This window comes from Giraffa tippelskirchi, chromosome 13 (genome assembly GCF_054371585.1).
Source record: "Giraffa tippelskirchi isolate mGirTip1 chromosome 13, T2T-mGirTip1v1.2.pri, whole genome shotgun sequence".
Classification (NCBI taxonomy): domain Eukaryota; kingdom Metazoa; phylum Chordata; class Mammalia; order Artiodactyla; family Giraffidae; genus Giraffa; species Giraffa tippelskirchi.
This window is the reverse complement of record NC_137287.1, coordinates 66,191,442-66,209,124: the sequence shown is the minus strand read 5'-3', so window position 1 is coordinate 66,209,124 and position 17,683 is coordinate 66,191,442. Positions and strand designations below refer to the sequence as shown.

At 41.0% G+C, this 17,683-nt stretch overlaps 1 protein-coding gene across 2 annotated transcripts in view; it reads left to right on the top strand.

Moving 5' to 3' along the window:
• NEBL (nebulette) overlaps positions 1-17,683 on the top strand; it is a 363,259-nt gene that overhangs the window by 122,184 nt on the left and 223,392 nt on the right. For both annotated transcript variants that reach the window (XM_081556675.1, XM_081556674.1), the window contains exon 3: positions 11,823-11,907. In XM_081556675.1, coding sequence (XP_081412801.1) covers positions 11,823-11,907 — 85 coding nt within the window. The remainder of the gene's footprint in view (positions 1-11,822; positions 11,908-17,683) is intronic.

Below are 17,683 nucleotides of genomic sequence, written 5' to 3'. Positions count from 1 at the left end.
TTTGTGGTTAGACTTCCCTTCAGGAAGAGTGGTATGAATTAGTGATGTCTGCCCTGAGCCTGGGGGGTAACATGCAGGTGAAGTCTACACCAATATGCCAGTGGTGGCTCTTTTTCCTCTTCTTCGTTTCCCACAATTTATTTGATTTTTTTGGCCATAATTTTTCTGTGACTATAACGTTTTTATCAAAAAATTCACAACTGGGTATAATATCACATTTTTAGGTTTGCATAGATATTTCCAAAATATAGAATTATTTTATGCTTCTCCCCATCTTTAGGCTTTAAATAATTATTTTTATGGATACAGAGCATTTATCATAGAAATTATATTTATTATTATTTTTAGCAAAGGAAGATAATGTGATCTTGTGTTTTTAATGTTCTGTTTTTCTATGAACTTTGTTTTAAATATGAATGCTTTTTATTTTATTGATTTTTAATTGGAGGATAATTGCTTTACAATGTGTTTCTGCTGTACAACAGTGTGACTCAGCTGTAAGTTTACATATATCCTCTCCCTCTTGAGCCTTCCTCCCACTCCCACACTCCATCCTATCCCTCTAGGTCGTCACAGGGCACTGATCTGAGCTCCCTGTGTTATACAGCAGCTTCCCATTGGCTATTTTACACATGGTTGTATATATATGTCAGTCCTAATCTCCCAATTCGTCCCACCCTCTCCTTCCCACACTGGTGTTTTTAATATCTTTCAGACTGTGGTAATGCCTCAGATACTTGAGTCCCAGTTCTGCATGTGTTCCTCTTGGCTCTGGTCACCAGTGCCTTTTAGTGTTCCTGAGCACAAATCACAGAGCTGCCCAGACGCACGTATGCCCCTGTTTGTACATTCCCACCGTCAATATTGGTAACAGCATAGGCACAGACTCTTCTCCACCAGCTTGTATTTTTCTCAATAGCATCTAGAGGTGTGTGTGTGTGTGAGTGTGTGTATTAATTTCTCACCTTTTACACAGTAATGCAAAATCTAGGTGACATGTTCCAATAGCTGATAAGCATTTCATAGTGTGGTCGGTTTACCGTGTAATCCCTTTGATCCTGCCTTCTTTTGTAAACACACGATGGAGGTTACAATGGAGTCCCACAGAGGAAGTAAATCAGAGGGTGGCAGGTTTTTGACCCTTCCAGCCAGAAAGAGAATTTGGTAAATCGTTAGGTTATTGACTGCCCTTTAGAGAGCCAGGGGTTTGCTTTCTGTACCTCCTTTCAGCTGGGCTTGTATGTCATGTACAGGAGGCCTGCATTATCATAATCCATTTTTCGCTTTTATGTGACCTACCAGCAGCTCTCGTAAGCCTCCTTTCTGAAGAGCATTCCCCATTTACTTGCTCTAATTCACCATCTTTTTTTTTAAATCATAAATTTGATGTTTTGCAACCAGTGGCATTATTTGTGAGTTGTTTATGGAGGTGCTACAGGGAAGAAGATTAGTGGTAGAATTAGAACGAGATGATGGCTATGGAGAGAAATCCATGAATAGACATCACATCAGTGACATAGCAAGAGAATGAAAGAAGCATTTAAACTTGAATATGTCTTTAGCTCATGTTGAATAGCATTCATCATACACTAACAAATTTATACTAGGTTTTACTAGGTAGGAAATGTCCAGATTGATCCCAACATGTAAAAATGACACTATCTTAAAATGCCTCTATCCATTAGATGTTAATTTTTCTGGAATATTAGTAAAAATAATGTAGAATTGTTTTTACTCATGTTATTATCTAAGTTTTAAAACATTTGATATGAAAATTTCTTAACATATTATTGACCAGAGATGTATTATGGCCACAGGTGTTTGCTTATACAAAAATTCCCGGGTCAGTAATGTGTTAATTTTCCACATCTGAAAAGATAATCAAAATAGGATTGTTTTTGCAAATTATTAATAATTATGGAATTTCCAAGAACTTTTATTCAAGGGAAAAAGACTTCTAGGTTTTTACATAATGTGCCATTTTCCATGATAGCTCTTTAACACACAAAATCCTTATAGTAAAATGAGCGTAAGTTTTAAGATATTCTTTTGGAGAAAGAAATATAAATGGAGACTAGGGATGTGAGACTACATGCTTTGCCCTTGAAGAACCAAACCCAGGGGACTTACCTGGTGGTCCAGTGGTTAAGACTCCATGCTTGTACTGCAGAGAGTAGTACTAGTTCGCTCCCTGATCAGGGAACTAAGGTCATGCATTATGTGCAGAGTGGCCAAAAAAAGAAAAGAAAAGAAAAGAAACCCAGCGAGTGGCTTTGGGTGCTCAGGCTGTCTGAGACTGGGGCTCTAGGTGCGAAAGAAAATGGGAGAAACTCCCTGATGCGTCTGGCAAAGTGTGCTCAGGCAGCAAAAGCATTTACACAGGAAGGCCCTTGGCAATTTGGAGCTGGCTTCAGTTCAGATTTTTTAGGCAATGGAGGAGATCTTCCCTAAACAAATTTGTTAACATTTTAGTTTGGGGGGAACACAGCACAACGTAGCTGTAAATGCACCAGTTCCTATCTTTGTCCGAGTAGCTCCATCTCACCCTTCCTGAGGCCCCATCACTTCATGAGTAGGTCTGGTTTGATCCAGTCTTCAAAGCTGTGCCTGGCTCAAGTGTCCTCAAGCAGCATTTATCTCTGTTGCTCCTTTGCTACTGGAAGCCTTTCTGTGCAGAACGCGTGGCTCCTGGGCCCCCTGCTCCATGCCTTTTCTTCCTGGAGGTCATTGCGGTGTTAGCAGTCGTATCTCTTCTTTAGAGTGTGATGGCAGATCCCAGGCTAGGTTACAGTCTTTCTCTCTTTTTTTCCTCCTCTTCCCTCTCATCCTGCCTCTGTCCCCACCCCAGTTTCATGCTGTTTCCTTTTCTCACTACATCTGGGCTCCAAAGCAGGCATCCTCAGGGAAGCTGTATCCGATAGGGCAGGATCCATGTATGAAGAGTTGATTTTACAGCTGAGTGTTTTACAACAGTTTTTTCCTTGCTTTTTATGATTCTGCTGTCATTCCATATGGGACATGTTGGCCTCCTACTTTTTCCTGCATTAGAGGCAGACTGGTGGTCCTAGGTTCACACTGGTGAGTCCTGCCAGTGGTTCATGGCTGGGTCTGCTCTGAGACCCCTTTTGATTCTTGGGTGCCCACGATGTACTTACTGGTTGTTAGATTGAATCGGAGAAGGCAATGGCACCCCACTCCAGTACTTTTGCCTGGAAAATCCCATGGATGAGGAGCCTGGTAGGCTACAATCCATGGGGTCGCACAGAGTCGGACATGACTGAAGAGACTTAGCAGCAGCAGCAGCAGAGAGGTTGAATACCAGCCCTGTGTGAAGACTTTAATAGTGTTATTATCACATGTTTCATATTTCACATATTTGATATAGTTACTCATTTTGTATCTGCCTGCTTGACCTAGCAATGAATAGGAGAGGGGTGTAGAAAGCTCTCACAATATTGGTGAATATGCTAGTTTTCCCTGTCATCAATTTTGCATCTGCACACAATCTCTCTCTCTCCCTTTCTCTCTTTCCATATAGTTGTACACACATACACACACACATATTTTAAAAACTTTACATTTAAGACGATGCTTTTTTGGTGAACTGAGTCTTTATCACTATGTAGTGACTCTCTTCTTAATAATGCCTTTATTTTTAAAGTATATGTTGTCTCATTTTAAGATTGCTATTTTATAGTGGAGTTTAAAAATATGACTGTATATTGATTGTTTTTCCAGCAGTTGTAACCCATTTACAGTTTTGTGATTATTGAATTGTTTCTCCCAACTGTTAAATTTCTGTGCTGCTTCTTATTCTCTTTTGCTTTTATTTGCTATATTTGCTTTTATTCTATTTATGCTTTTTATTTTCTATGCTGCTGTTTATTCTATGCTGCTTTTTTCCTTTCTGTTCTCATTCTGGTTTTAATTTTATTGTTAGAGTTTTGGCACTTTTAAAAAACTTGATTTTTCTCTTTTATAGGATTTGAATTTATGTGGTATATATCTTTGTGGTTACCTTTAGGGTTTTATCATATATATTTATGCACAGTTTAAAATTCAATAATGTCTTAACCTTTCTCCTTAAGAACAAAAGACCTTTGAATGCTTTATTCTCATACTACCCTCTTGTCTTTTTGTCAGGTATTTTTGCTTTGTCTTGTTTCATACCGTGTTTGTGTATGTGGATGTATGTGTTCATATGCATGTGTATGGTGTATTGCATTTAGCATTTTATTTGCTCACCATTCCATTTTTGCATTTTAGCTTATCCTTCTGGAATTATTTTCTTTCTTGCTGAAGCATATCCTTTGTAAGTAGCTTCATAGAGAACCCTGGTGGTGGGCCTGATTATTTTTAAATGTTTTATTTCTCATTCTTTAAAGATAATTTTGAGTGATGTGGAACAGTTATTATTGCTACAAAATGGAGTTGTTCATAGTTGGAAGAAATACTTAAAATTATCTGCAAACCTTCTGTCATCTCCCCACTATCCAGTACAGTTCAGATCTTGACCTTTGGATAAAATTACCTCCTTGGTTAAAATCAGAGCATAAAAATATGGCCCAGAGAAAAGTCATCAGGCCCTCACCTAACTCAGAAAGGCCAAATTGAAGAGCCGATTTAATAACGTGAGGTCAGACCTTCTGCCCTTTAAATGTAGTTAAGAAGGTTTTCCTGGTGGCTCAGTGGTAAAGAATCTGCTTACCAATGCAGGAGACAGGGGTTCAATCCCTGATCCAGGAAGATCCCACTTGCTTTGGTGCACCTAAGCCTGTGTGCCACAACTATTGAGCCTGTGCTCTGGAGCCTGGGAGCTGAAACTAATGAGCCCAAGTGCTGCATAACTGCTGAAGCCTGCGTGCCCTAAAGTCTGTCCTCCACAACGAGAAAAGCCACTGCAGTGAGAAGCCCGTGCATTGCAACTAGAGACCAGCTCCTGCTTGCCACAACTAGAGAAAAGCCTGTGCAGCAGTGAAGAGCCAGCACAGCCAAAAATAAACAAATATATAAATATTAAAAATAAATATTCTTAGAGATGAAGTTGCATTTTCTTAAAGCCGATAATGTATTAAAAATGTGAATACCCTTCCTCTTTCATGAATGTTGTTAAGCAGAAGAGGGCCTGAGGTCCCCAAGACCACTCCTAGGTTTGATGATTCTCTAGGGGGTCTCCCAGCCTTCATGACTGTAATTTATTATAGTGAAAAGATACAGAAGCAGCAAAGGGAAAAGCCACATGGGGCAGAGTCCTGAGGAAACTGAGCACAAGCTTCTAGAATCTTCTCCCAGAAAGTCAGCATAGGGTGCTCTGAATCCCCCTCTTTGTCAAATGTTGCCAACCAGCTGAAGCTCGTTAGAGACTTCACTCCCCGAGTTTTCACCTGGGGGCTGTTTACATAGGCGCTTCTATCTGGCACGTACCCAAACTCCAGACTCCTAACAGGAAAGCGAGGATTCTGCTTCACTGTATTGTCTGTGCAAACAGCTTAGGCACAGTACTCCACTCTTATCAGCTAGTGGTGGCGGGAATGCACCCCCCCACCCCGCCCCAGAATCCAAATTCTTAGACATCAGCTGAGGGTCGACCTTGAAAGCTGGCCTTTCATAAATAGCATTGGGGCCTGCCATATTTACTCTTCTGCTCAGGGGCCTTCATGAAATAATGATATAACAACACATGCTTTTGACACCTGAGCTCTGTTCTTAGATTTCCTAGTTTGAGTAGAGCTGACAGTGTTCAAGGAAACAAAAAACTGGAGAGGGTGGGTAGACTTGAGTGCTGGTGAGGAGGAGGGACTGACCCAGATTGTGGACAGGTTTAGGGGGAGATGGCAGACCATTTGACTTTGCCAGGCAGATGAAAATGAAAAAACAAAAATATCAGAGATTGGCTGGAAACAGCTAGCAGTCTTATTAGTGGCCTCCTATAATGTTAGAAATTTATACTTATTATGTAGAGTTTCCCAGCCTCGACACTGCTGACATTTTGGAGTGGGGGCTGTCCTGTTCATTGTAGGATGTTCAGCAGCCTCCCTGGCCTCTGCTTGCTAGACGCCTGTAAGCGTGTGCCCCCTCACCATCTCCCCAGTTGTGGCACCAAAAATGTCTTCCAGACATTGCCTGTTGCCATCTGTCCTCCAGGGACAGTGACTGAGAACCATTACTACAGAATTTACGGTAAATAAATTCATGATGATCTTAGCTTTATATGTCTAAGTGGTTTACTCATAACTCATATTTATAGAAGCTTTCCATTTCATGTATTTCTAGCAAGAAGCTCAGGAGAGAGCTCGGCGTGTTTTATCGTTGTTACATAGATGAAGGCACTGAAGGCAGTGAGACACAGAGGTTAAGTTGCTTTGCAGTAAAGCAAAGAGAAAGTGATAGTAGAAGTAATAGTAATGATAATATTTTTTGTTATTAATTGAGTGCCTACTCTGAGCCAGATACTGAAATGCTCTACAGGTGTTCATTTTGCAACAAGCCTAGGAAACACTATCATTGTGTTAATTTTACCAATGAGGAACTTGAGGCCAGAGAGATCAAGAAACCTGCCCAAAGGCACCTAGTAGGTGAAAAAGCCAGGTCCAAACCCAGGCTGTTTGGCTCCAGTGCTCTCATGAACCCTGGGCTCTGGATAAAAAGTGAGAGATTCTGGGTTTTTGATGGTGTTCTGTCTCGTTACTGTCTCCGTGGAGGTTGTGCTGCTAAATTGTTTCAGTCGTGTCTGACTCTTTGCGACCCCTTGGACTGTAGCCCACCAGGCTCCTCAGTCCATGGGATTTTTCAGTCAAGAATACTGCAGTGAGTTGCCATTTCCTCCTCCAGGGGATCTTCCTGACCCAGGGATCGAACATACCTCTCTGTGTCTCCTGCATGGCAGGCAGATTCTTCACTTGCTGAGCTATCAGGGAAGCCCCCGTGGAGGTTGCCGTTTGCTTATTACACTGTTTTCCTCACTCTGCCCAGCTCTGGTCTCCTGTTTGCATATAATTTTCCTATATTATCAACCAAATCTCACAGAGATGAATAAATTCAAAAGTCTTGTTTTTGTGACCTAACTTTGCCGTTTCAGTTGTAGTCTTCTGTTATTATCTTGATTCTTTCTCTTTTTATTTATTTTTAATGTAGCATTTCATGGAAGCATGGATTTGTTGCAGCTGTCAGCCTCATCTTGACACATACACTTTGTCCAATTCCTGCATACTTCAGCTAAGAGGCTTATATTTATGATGCTTAAACATTTTATGATATTCTTCAGACCTTTCCACTAGCTCATAACACATATGAGAAATATGTGTTATTTCTCATGTTTCCATGATTGTATTTTATTATACAGGAAATGTATTAATGTACCAATTCACCCACTCCATCTTTTGTAATTTTTTTCTTTTTACTTTTTTTTACTTATTCCCTTTGAACATTCACTTTTCATGCTCCCATGCCTTCTGCCCCATGTTCTAATCCCTAATACGGACAAGGAGAAAATGTCACTCTTCCTCTAGGCCTAGTGAAGAAATGATCTTTCCTGAAGCTTTCTTTTTGAGACAGTTATTTTAGGAAGCCCTTCTACAATCATTTAAATACAGTATTTGGGAAGAGCTAGAATTAACCATATCCATCAGTTAGTTTTAAAATGCTTTGCTTCTCTGTTCCTGTGATCCCATGAGGGATCATTGAGCCCTCATTTTTTTTCTGGGTCTGTTTTTCTTTTGGGAGTGGGGTGTTGGGTGAGTGGGAGTTGAGACTGTGACTTAAGAGCAGAATATCATCAGATTAGTTTAGATGGACATTGCTATATGAACATGATGTTGAGAAATCCAGGGTTTTCATATGTGTCCAGTTTGGCAAAATTAATTAGGCTTCTCTAGATGTTGTAATTATTATTTTTAATATAAACAGTGTGTGCAGCCCTCTCTGTAATTACATTTATTACGTCTATGTCTCATGGTTCCAACTCATGAGACCACTCCACTGTCTTTTGCTTGTCAGGCATTTTCCCCCAAAACCTTACTCACTTGAATTTTGCTAGCTCTGAAGATAATTTTGGTCCCCAAAGTCTTAGGTTTTAATCTGTTATACTACACATGACTCCTAGTAGTTTCAGATATGAATTCCGCCTTTCTTCAGCATTTTTTATATTTTGGCTATTAATACTAGGTTGAATTTTTCTTCTGTGTCAAAAATTTGGATAGTTTCTTCTTGTAATGCATCTTTAGCGAAAGTTATCTTACCAGGAATTACAAAATCATTAAATTTTAGGATTGGGAAGATATTGGAAAAAACGCAAAGCATTGCAATCTGTTTATAGTCCTCAATGTAATTGTACTATGTATCAGTAAACGTGCTTTGGCTATCAGGTGAGCAGAGTATGTCCTCTTAAAAAAAACAGTAAAGAAAAACAGTAGAAGCTTTTCAATTTGTTTTTCTTTTCAAAGGTGTAAAACCTTGTTCCAAAAAGAACTTAGTTTGGGTTGCTGATTTCAAACATATTAAAGTGGTATTTTGTTTACATTCAGGTGTAAGTTCAGATCTCTCAGTTTTTCCATTATAAAGTCAAAGGGTGAGAATAGATTATTTTCATGAATGGTTACTTTAAAATTGAGAGATAAGTGTGGCAAGTGATGTTTTGTAAGTATCCAAGTAGACATTTTTGCCTAGTATGGACCAAATTCCAAATTGAATCCCAAATTCCAAGTTCCAAAAACCAAATTGAATCCCCCCCCCACTGCCAGTTCATTTTTCCATATTAGCATGCTGTTCAATAAAAATTCTATTTAGTTTTTAAATTATGTTTCCTTAAAAATTCTGTTTAATATTTATTTTGTGTTTAATTTAAAACATAATTTTTAACTTTTAAACATAATTTTTAATTAAACATAAATGACAGGAGAAAATTGTCCCCTCCAAATCTTCCCCTAAACTGAGTTGACCTGCAAGTTAGTACAATACAGTCTCAACTGGTCAAACTTTCTGTAACACATTTGAGAGTAGATTTTAATTACAGTTTCAAAAGTCATTAAAATGCATGCATACACTTTTTGAATTAAACATTATGGAAGTCCTGAAAATCTCTGTGAAACTTTATTTTACAGAATGTAGTTTGAAAAAGGAAATGTGTTAAGTTGTTATTTTAGCTTTAACGTATAGCAGTACATACATAGTGGCTACATGTTAAAGTCCAGTTTAGTTCAGCTTTCCAAGATGGAGTTGCAAATGGTCTGAAATACCCACGCTGAAGTTGTCTGTTGAGCTTCACCTGCCTGGAGCACAGTTGCCCCCAAGTAATCTATAAAAATAAAGAATCACTATGTTGCACACTTGAAAGTAATATAATATTGTATGTCAAATATACTTTAATAAATTAAAAAATCCTTGTAGCAGCCCCCAGTGTGTGGCTGACACCAAGTCTATGACTTTAGGATAAGGAGGGGAGACCTTGCCTTATCACAGCTTCCTCACTTGAATCAGTAACTCTAGTTTTACCAACATTTCACTAAACTTGACTGCTCTCTACTTCTTAGTCTGGATTAGAAGAAGGGAACCAGAAAGGCAGAGGACCGTGGAAGGCTGACTTCTGTGTATGAGAAATACTCTCTTGCTAGTCAACAGGCATAAAAGCGATCTCATGGCATTTAGGCCATCCTGACCTTTGTAAACTTTGAAAGCACTACTGTTTTGTATCATGCTCTGATCATGTCTATTTAGATGACCCTGAGTTATCATGGAAAAATTTAAATTAGATTTGTATCTGCTCTAAAAAGCAAGGAAATTATGGTGAAATAGTGAGGCTTTGAGGACTTTTGGGAAGCTGCAGGAAGAGATGGAGGGTGAACATTACCAAGAAGAGGGTCCAGGGAGAAGGAAGTGGAGGGATGGGAGCTCTTTGAGGGATGGCTCTGAGCTCCGCAGCTTTTGTGGTGATAGAGTCACAGGAGCCAGAGATGTACCCTCTGTGCCAGCTGGGCATAGGGAGGAGAGGCACTCACTCGTGTCTTAACCACACATGGGAGGAGACACCCTCACTTCACCACCAGGAGGGCCTGTGTGCTTGCGTACATGTCATCGAATATGATGTAATGCAGTGAAGCTGTTCTGTAGCCTGCCATGCCTTATGGTCATATGGCTTGACTCTCTCTCTTACCCTCCTCCCTCCCTCCTTCCCTCTCTCCTTCCTTCCCTCCTGTCTCTTCTTCTTTCTACAAATAGTTATTGAAATCATACTCATGCTGAGACAGACCCCAACAGATGTGGAGTGTGCTCTGACAAGGGAAAGATAGCCTGTCTTGCTGCTGTGGGACTTTCCTTGTACTATGAGACAGAGATATATCAATAGGAACATACAAATGAATATGAAAAAAATTATAATGGGACGAAAAGTACATTCCAGGACACATTTGTGAGACCAGGAAGGCTTCTTGGAGGAAGTGCAATCTAAGGCGAGAACTAAGAGATAAAGACGAGTTAGCCAAGAAGTGGGGTGTTCCTGGCCAGGGAGAAGCATGTGGGGGTAGAGGTGGGAAAGAGAAGGGTGAGCTCCATGGCCAGAGTGTGGAGTGTAAGTGAGAAGTTTGCCGAAAGCTGACCATGGAGGCCTTGGGGGATGGGAGGCTGGACTATTTTCTCTGATTAGTGGGAAGCATTGGGAAGGTTTTATTCAGGGGAATCAGATGATCAGGTTGGCATTTTGGAAAGTTTGCTTTGGGGAGTTGGATCAGAAGGGCAAAATTGGCAAGCATGGTAGTTACCTAAAAGATAAATGTGGCCTTTAATGAAAAATTTAGTGAAGACAGAGACGTAAATAGAATCAAGACATATTTAGGAGATGGAATCAATAGAGTTGGCAATGGATTAATTAGATGTGTGAAGAGTCAAGGTTACTCCCAGGTTTCTGGTGTGGACAACTGGACACTAATGGATGAAAGAGAGAATACAGGGGAAAGAATTCATTTTGAAACTGTAGTGGGGTGATGGACTGTTGGATATCAGACTGAGTTTGTGGTAAGCATGGGGTGTACACAAGTGGAAATGCCAGTGGATCTGAAACACAGGAGAGAAAGCTGGGCTAGAGATGTAGATTTGGGAGTGATTGGCATGATATTGGGGGTACCCAGAGCTGTGAGAACAAATGAGATCACCCTGGAGATCACTAAGAGAAGAAAAGCCGGTTAGAACCGTGAAGGAGGACGAGCAGAGAGGAGTCCCAGGAGACAGGGGAGGAACAGCTAGAAGGGGAGAAGCCAGGCCAGGAGTGTGGGGGGACAGAGACACCAATGGAAAAGGACAATTCAAGTCAGAGGAGAGGCTAAGCAAGAGGAAGACCAAAAGACATCTGTGGGATCCTCTGTTCCACCGGAAGTCGTTGTAACCTTAACCAGAGGAATGTCTGAAGACAGGAGCTGGAATGCATAGCGTTGACGAGAGAGTTGGAAGAGATGAGCAGAGACAGTGAGTTTAGGCCTCTTTGTCAGGAAGTTTGGCAGAAGGGAGAGAATGGACTCTGGAACCTCACGCTAGAGTAGTGTGGGTGGAGGGAGGACGGAGTCAGGAAAGCCTCGTGCGTGCTCGGGTGCTGACGGGAAGTAGCTCATAGAGAAGCCTAGGGTGAAATTCTGGGAGACAGTGGGGATAAGTGGGTCACAGAGGGTCCTGAGAACAGAGGAGGGCTTGGGATCCAGAATAGTGATAGACAGGACCTTACCTGAGAGGAGAGACACCTCTGCCATTGTGACGGAAGGGCAGAATAAAATGACTGGTGTTAAAACATAGTTTGCTGTCATAAGATTTTAATGATGTTCTTTAAAAAAATGTCTCCACAGACACTACCCCAAGCAGTCCTTCACCACGGTGGCAGATACACCTGAAAACCTTCGCCTGAAGCAGCAAAGTGAATTGCAGAGTCAGGTAATTTCTGAAAGGCCTGTTTTTGCTACATTGATTCTTAATATTATTCACAAGACCACTGTTCAGTTGTTGGACTCTTCACACCGGGTCACCAGCCAGGGTGCAGACTGAACGTGAGCCTGGGCGGGCATTCCAGGAGCAAGTGCCCAACGTCTGTTTTATTCTTGGTCTTGGATAACCCTGATATTCTTGATTCTGTTATCCACATGGGACTCGGGCAAGTAAATGAGTTCTGGTCAGAGGGAGTGTTTTCCAACAATATTGATTTATTTGGTCCTAAATATTTAAAAACATTTTATAAATAGCTTTTCCACACTGCATATGTAGGGGAAAAAGAGGTGTTAACTTGACCCAGTTGCAGAGAGTGTGGGGCTAACACCCTGTCTGTGTATCTCACACCAGCCACTAGCTTTGTTTTCATCCTGTCACTTTATTCAATATTTCTTTCATATGTCACGCTGACAGCATGAACAAAGATTAGAACACCACGATTGGCTCCCAGTCAACCATTTTGGACGGAAATGTGACTTCAATATGGCGAAACACATCGGTTAAGACTTGGGATTCAAATGACAATGTTTTCTTCAGGGACACGCAATCTCTTCTTGAGAAACCTAGGGCACTTTCACTCAGGGAAGTTTTCTTGCCTGCCCTGGTGTAGGACGATGCTCAGTGGCTAATGTGAGAGCCCACTGGTCAGCATCGAGGTAAAATAACACTGAGGAGCAGGGAGGGAAGGCTGAGTTGAGGGCCCCCTTCCACTGTTGATTGGTTGTGGCCTTGGGCCAGCCAGTCTGATTCTTTGTGCTTGTGTGAAGTGAGACAGTCTATCTGATCTTGCCTACCTGTCTTGAGGGTGGCTGCAGGTGTCAAATAAGTAGTTAGGTGTGAAAGCATTTTGAAAAGTTAACAAAAGATGATATGACTGTGGAGGCTGATGATTATTACCATGGTCCCTGAGAATCCTCGATGTGAAAAGGGAGAAGAGCAGAATTTGTGAAGGAGGAAGGGGTCTAGCTAACACTCTTTGAAAATGTCAGTTGTAGCTGTTTGTAATGAGAGTAGTCAGCTCTCAGTTGCAGTGGATCTAATTTATGTTCATGTGGGTTTATCTGATCACAGGGGAGATCATAGTTCCCTCCACCCTCTTTCTGGGGGGACTTGGGACCACTTCTCAGTCCACTTAATTAGCGAGAAAAAACTCAGAGTACAGTTTACTGTTGGTTAACAATGCCATGAAGATTTGGTTGGCAGTTAGTTTTTGGTTTATGTAAAATGCTAATTTTCTGTGTGCTAAGCCATTAGTTCAAAAAATTGAGTGCCGGCCAAAGAGAGGCACTGTTGCAAAGCCGGCAAGAACACCCCTTGCTCATTCACACCGCAGAGGGTGCCAGGACTTGGCTCCCGTCTGTGCAGATCCAATATGCCTTTCTTCTCCTCAAGTTAGGATTAATTAGATGATTCTGGAGAAGTACTACAAGCACATTGGAAAACAGAACTAAATCAAGAAATCAAATATTTGTTTCCTGCCTATTACATGTCCTTGTTATGTGCAAAAGAATTTATAATTAGTTAATCCTCCCTTCCCAGAGCTCGTGGGGTGTCTGAGGAAATAGGACTAACATGCTCCCCCCTCCACTCAAGCAAGCATGTTTCATTTGCAGTGAGGATTCAGAAGGGGAGGGATGAGTATGGCTTGGTCTGGTCATGCTTCATGCTAGAGGGGGGATCTGAATGGAGCTTGAAGGTTGACAGAGAATCTGATATGAACCTTGTCTCCTTCCTTGAGAGAGCACCTCTCTCCCTTTGGTTTCAGTTAGTGGCTACAGGTGCCATCTACTTGGTCCAGGAACAAGCATTTATTGTTTTCCTACCACATGCCTAACTCTGGAAAAGCAAAAGAAAAAAGGAGCTCACTGTTTCATGAAAGGCTGATTTTATTCTCCCTCAGGTAGGTAGCGGGCTGCAAACAAGGCAGAGCATGAATGTAGTTCATGGCCGGCGGGTCAGTTAGTAGAGGGAGGCACAAAGTGCTATGTGGTCTCCAAGTACTGGTCAGGTGAAGGCATCAGATTTTCTGTAAGATTTCGCTCAAAAATCATCTTCTCCGGAAAGAAAATGTAGGACTTCATCAGACAGACAGCATGGAGAAGTTCAACTCGATTTAGGAAGCATGTGTTGACTACTTATTATGTGCAAGGAATTGTGCTAGGTGTGGGGGAAGGAAAGGAAGGAAAATCACCATCATCACCATTATCATCGTCATCATCACCATCATCAGTCTTGCTGCATTCAGGGCACATAATTTTGCATGTACTATTTCATTTCCTCTCAAACAGCCCTATGAGACAGGAATTTATTATTATCCCTGTTTAGATGAAGCATTCAACCTTTAAAGAATTTAGAGAACTTGACCTTTTGAACAGCAAGGAGTTGAACTTGACATAGAACCTAGATCTGTGAGCCCCAAGTGTCCACAGTCTCAACCAGTACTCTGGTCACATGACTTGGAGAGTGCCTAGAAAAGGAGATGTGTAAGCAAATACTTGAGGTGCCAGCTGATAGTGCAGTGTATGTAAAGGTGGAATTTTGCGTAAAGTGCAAAAGTCACACATAGGAAGAAGTCCTTTCTCTCTCCTCTCTCTCCCCTTCCTCCCCTCCCCTTTCTTCTCTTTTCCCTCCTCCTCCTCCTTTGTGAGAGATGCAAGCACTTCTAGAGTATTTCTACCTTTTGCAAAGACACGGAAAGATACTTGCCCTAGTGGTAGTATTCATGACTGGCAATTCATTTAAAGTTAATATATTAAATGATTTGATTCTGTGGTAGAGCATATCCTTTGAGTTTTGATATCAAGAATTCTGAATGGCTCAACAGTTTTGGTGGAAAATTGGTTATTAATATTTTATTTACTTATTTTGATAACCCATGATGCTAAATGAGTCACATTACTCATCTGTTCATTACTCTGAGTTTTGAAATTCGGAAATCCTTTGTAATTGTTTGGTTAAAATTAATCCTTTTCTTTTAGTTCATTAGCTTACCAAATGAGCCAAAATGAAGGAAAAACAAAAACAGTTGCAGTCCAACTTAGGAAGTTATTTATGGTTACGTGTTGTTATCTTTTCCTTTTTTCTCCTCTGTCGTCCTCTTTTTGAGAGGGTTATGAATTTTGCCAGCCCCCCCACCTTTTTTTTTTGCCTGAGTGTTAGATCCTCTCAAGCTTTTTTGGAATCTGTATTAGGTGCCAATTGTCATAATAAAATGATATGAAATACCAGAAAATAAACAAGGAAACCATGGAGTTAGCTTTTTGGAACTGGTGACAGGCAGTGGCTTGCAGGCGTTATCTAGCTTGCAAATAACTGGTGCCTGTCCACACGGCCAGCCACTGACCCCAGTGGACGTGGACGGCCCTGGAACTTTGCAGTAGGGGTGGGGGAGGGGAAGCATTCCACTGTCATTAGCTCCCTTTCTGTCACATCTCGCAGGATGAACTACTTCCAAGAAATAACAGAACTGGAAGTTAGGCACCGCTACTGGCCCGCAGGAACCCATTCAATAAGGTGCAAAAGTGTAAACTTTTCCTTCCAGTGGTATTAGTAACATGTACTTTACCTGTGGAGCATCTGGCTTTCGCTGAATGCCTTGGGACAGCAGAATGTCATTGTTTTTGTGGGGAAGTGAGCCTTGAGTTCCAAAGACTTGCCTGGTAAACTAAACTTCCAGAACACAGCATTTTTGTAAGTTGGGCAGTCCCTAAGCTTTTTAAAAACTTCAGGTGAAAAGGCCCCTTAGGAAAGAATATTTTAACTTTTTATTTTCACATGATGTTGTAGCAAGTGTTTTTTCTTCAGGCTGTGTAGAATACTCTCAGTGGAAGAAAATGGACAGATGTTTTGAACATTTTTCATCAGGAGTCTGAAGACTTCTTAAAGCTGGGGAAATGGTTCTTCAAATGGAATTTTGAGGGGAAATCTTTCTAGGAAGAGAACAAAACAGGACAGTTGTGGCTGAAGCAAGGGAAGGAGGGGTGCAAACTCCCCTCCCTGTGTTCCCTCTGCTTCTCCCCACCCTCCGCTTCCAGGGCCTTGGGGTGAGTGTCTTAGGAAACCCTGGGCCTCTGTAGGGCTGAGTTCTGAAAATGAACGCTAAAACAAAGACACTTTCCCACTTGGTTGTTTATGTGATTGACTTAGTTGTTTGCAGTCCTGAAAATAATGGAGAATTGGGGTTCACTGTATTCTTAAATGGAGTGTGTGTGATTTATGAGTCCTGATAAGATGAAATTGAAGATGATGGATCAATTACGAATGATTCTGGAACCTTTGAGCCTTCGTTTTGTAATCTGTGTTGATTGTTTTAAAAATCATTTTGGGGTTTTATTTTATTTTTTAATATTGTTAGCATCTTTTTAAAATTTTTCTCTTAACAGAATTAAGTGAAAATTTCAAAACAATGTGAGGAAAGCAGTTTGGGACACTGTATCCTCTTATTTTTATCTTATTAATATCTTACTGTGATATTAACATAAGTTTGGTATCATTGCTATTTAGTTGCAGTTTGTCACATGACACATTCATACCCAATAGAAAGAGACTAGCAGTAGGTGGTTTGCTGAGTGACAGAAGATGAGCTAGATACAAATGTTTAGGAGGGAGATTGTGGAGGTCAAGTAAAGGAATAGTGATAACACCTATGACCTATTGCATCTAGTTCTTTTTCTCTAAAATGTGGATGGTATCTATAAACAAGGTTTATTTGAAGATTAAATTTGATGACATATGTATGCTAGGACTTTACCTATGATTCTTTTTTAATCTTCCATGTTTCTGTGGAGGCATACAAAACATGGTGCATAGGGAACAGGATATATGATAGTATGAAGGTGAGAAGGTAGCGTGATTTTTCTTTTTATAGGGAACATAATAGTTACACATCTCTGTGGAATTAATGAAGGCATGTGTCTAATGCATACCTCTGGAAGGTCAAGGAGGTAAGGCTGTGTCCAGCATTCCCTTTCTCTAGCTTGCCCTTGGCACCTTTCTGTGTCTCCTAATTCTGTCTTCCATTTCCAGAGGGCTTGTCTCTCAGTTATCTGTCACCTAACCATCCAGGAAGTTGTTAAATTATTATTACCTAATGCAAGACTCCCCTCAGGTAGCAACTGCTTTTTAATAAGGTATCATTGAGGATATACTTCTTCAAAGCAACAGATCCATGACTGGGGAACATCACTAATTGTCGAAAGACAACCCAAGAGCTGTTTTGGAGTTCATCCTCTGCATGTGTGTCAAATCTCACCCCAGAGGTTCCCACCCAATCATAAATTTGACCTGAAGTTTTCATTTGCCACCCAGCACCAGTGATATGCTAAATTCTGTGCTAGATGTTGGGGATCCTGTAGTGGAGCAAAACCAGATAAAGCCCTTACTCTCCACAGATTTATGGTCTAGTGGGGGAGAGGATGATAATAAAAAATTAACGAACATAGGAAAAATTGAAACTATGACAAGGGCTACAGAGAGAGCAGTGTGTATTATCGTTATGTTTAAAAACATTTTCAGGGTGTTAGAGGCCTGAGTGCTTCTCAGCAGACACATACATAATGGGACCTCAGAGTGGCCTGCTACCTCCTGCCCAGCTGTGGATCCCATTTCTAAGTGTGTCTCTCTCTCTTCTGTTTTCCCCACTTTGCGATCTTAGCTGACAATTCTTTGCTCTTTGCTGGGTCCTCTTACCGTTCCTTATCTCATCTGACAAGCTCAGACTTCTAAA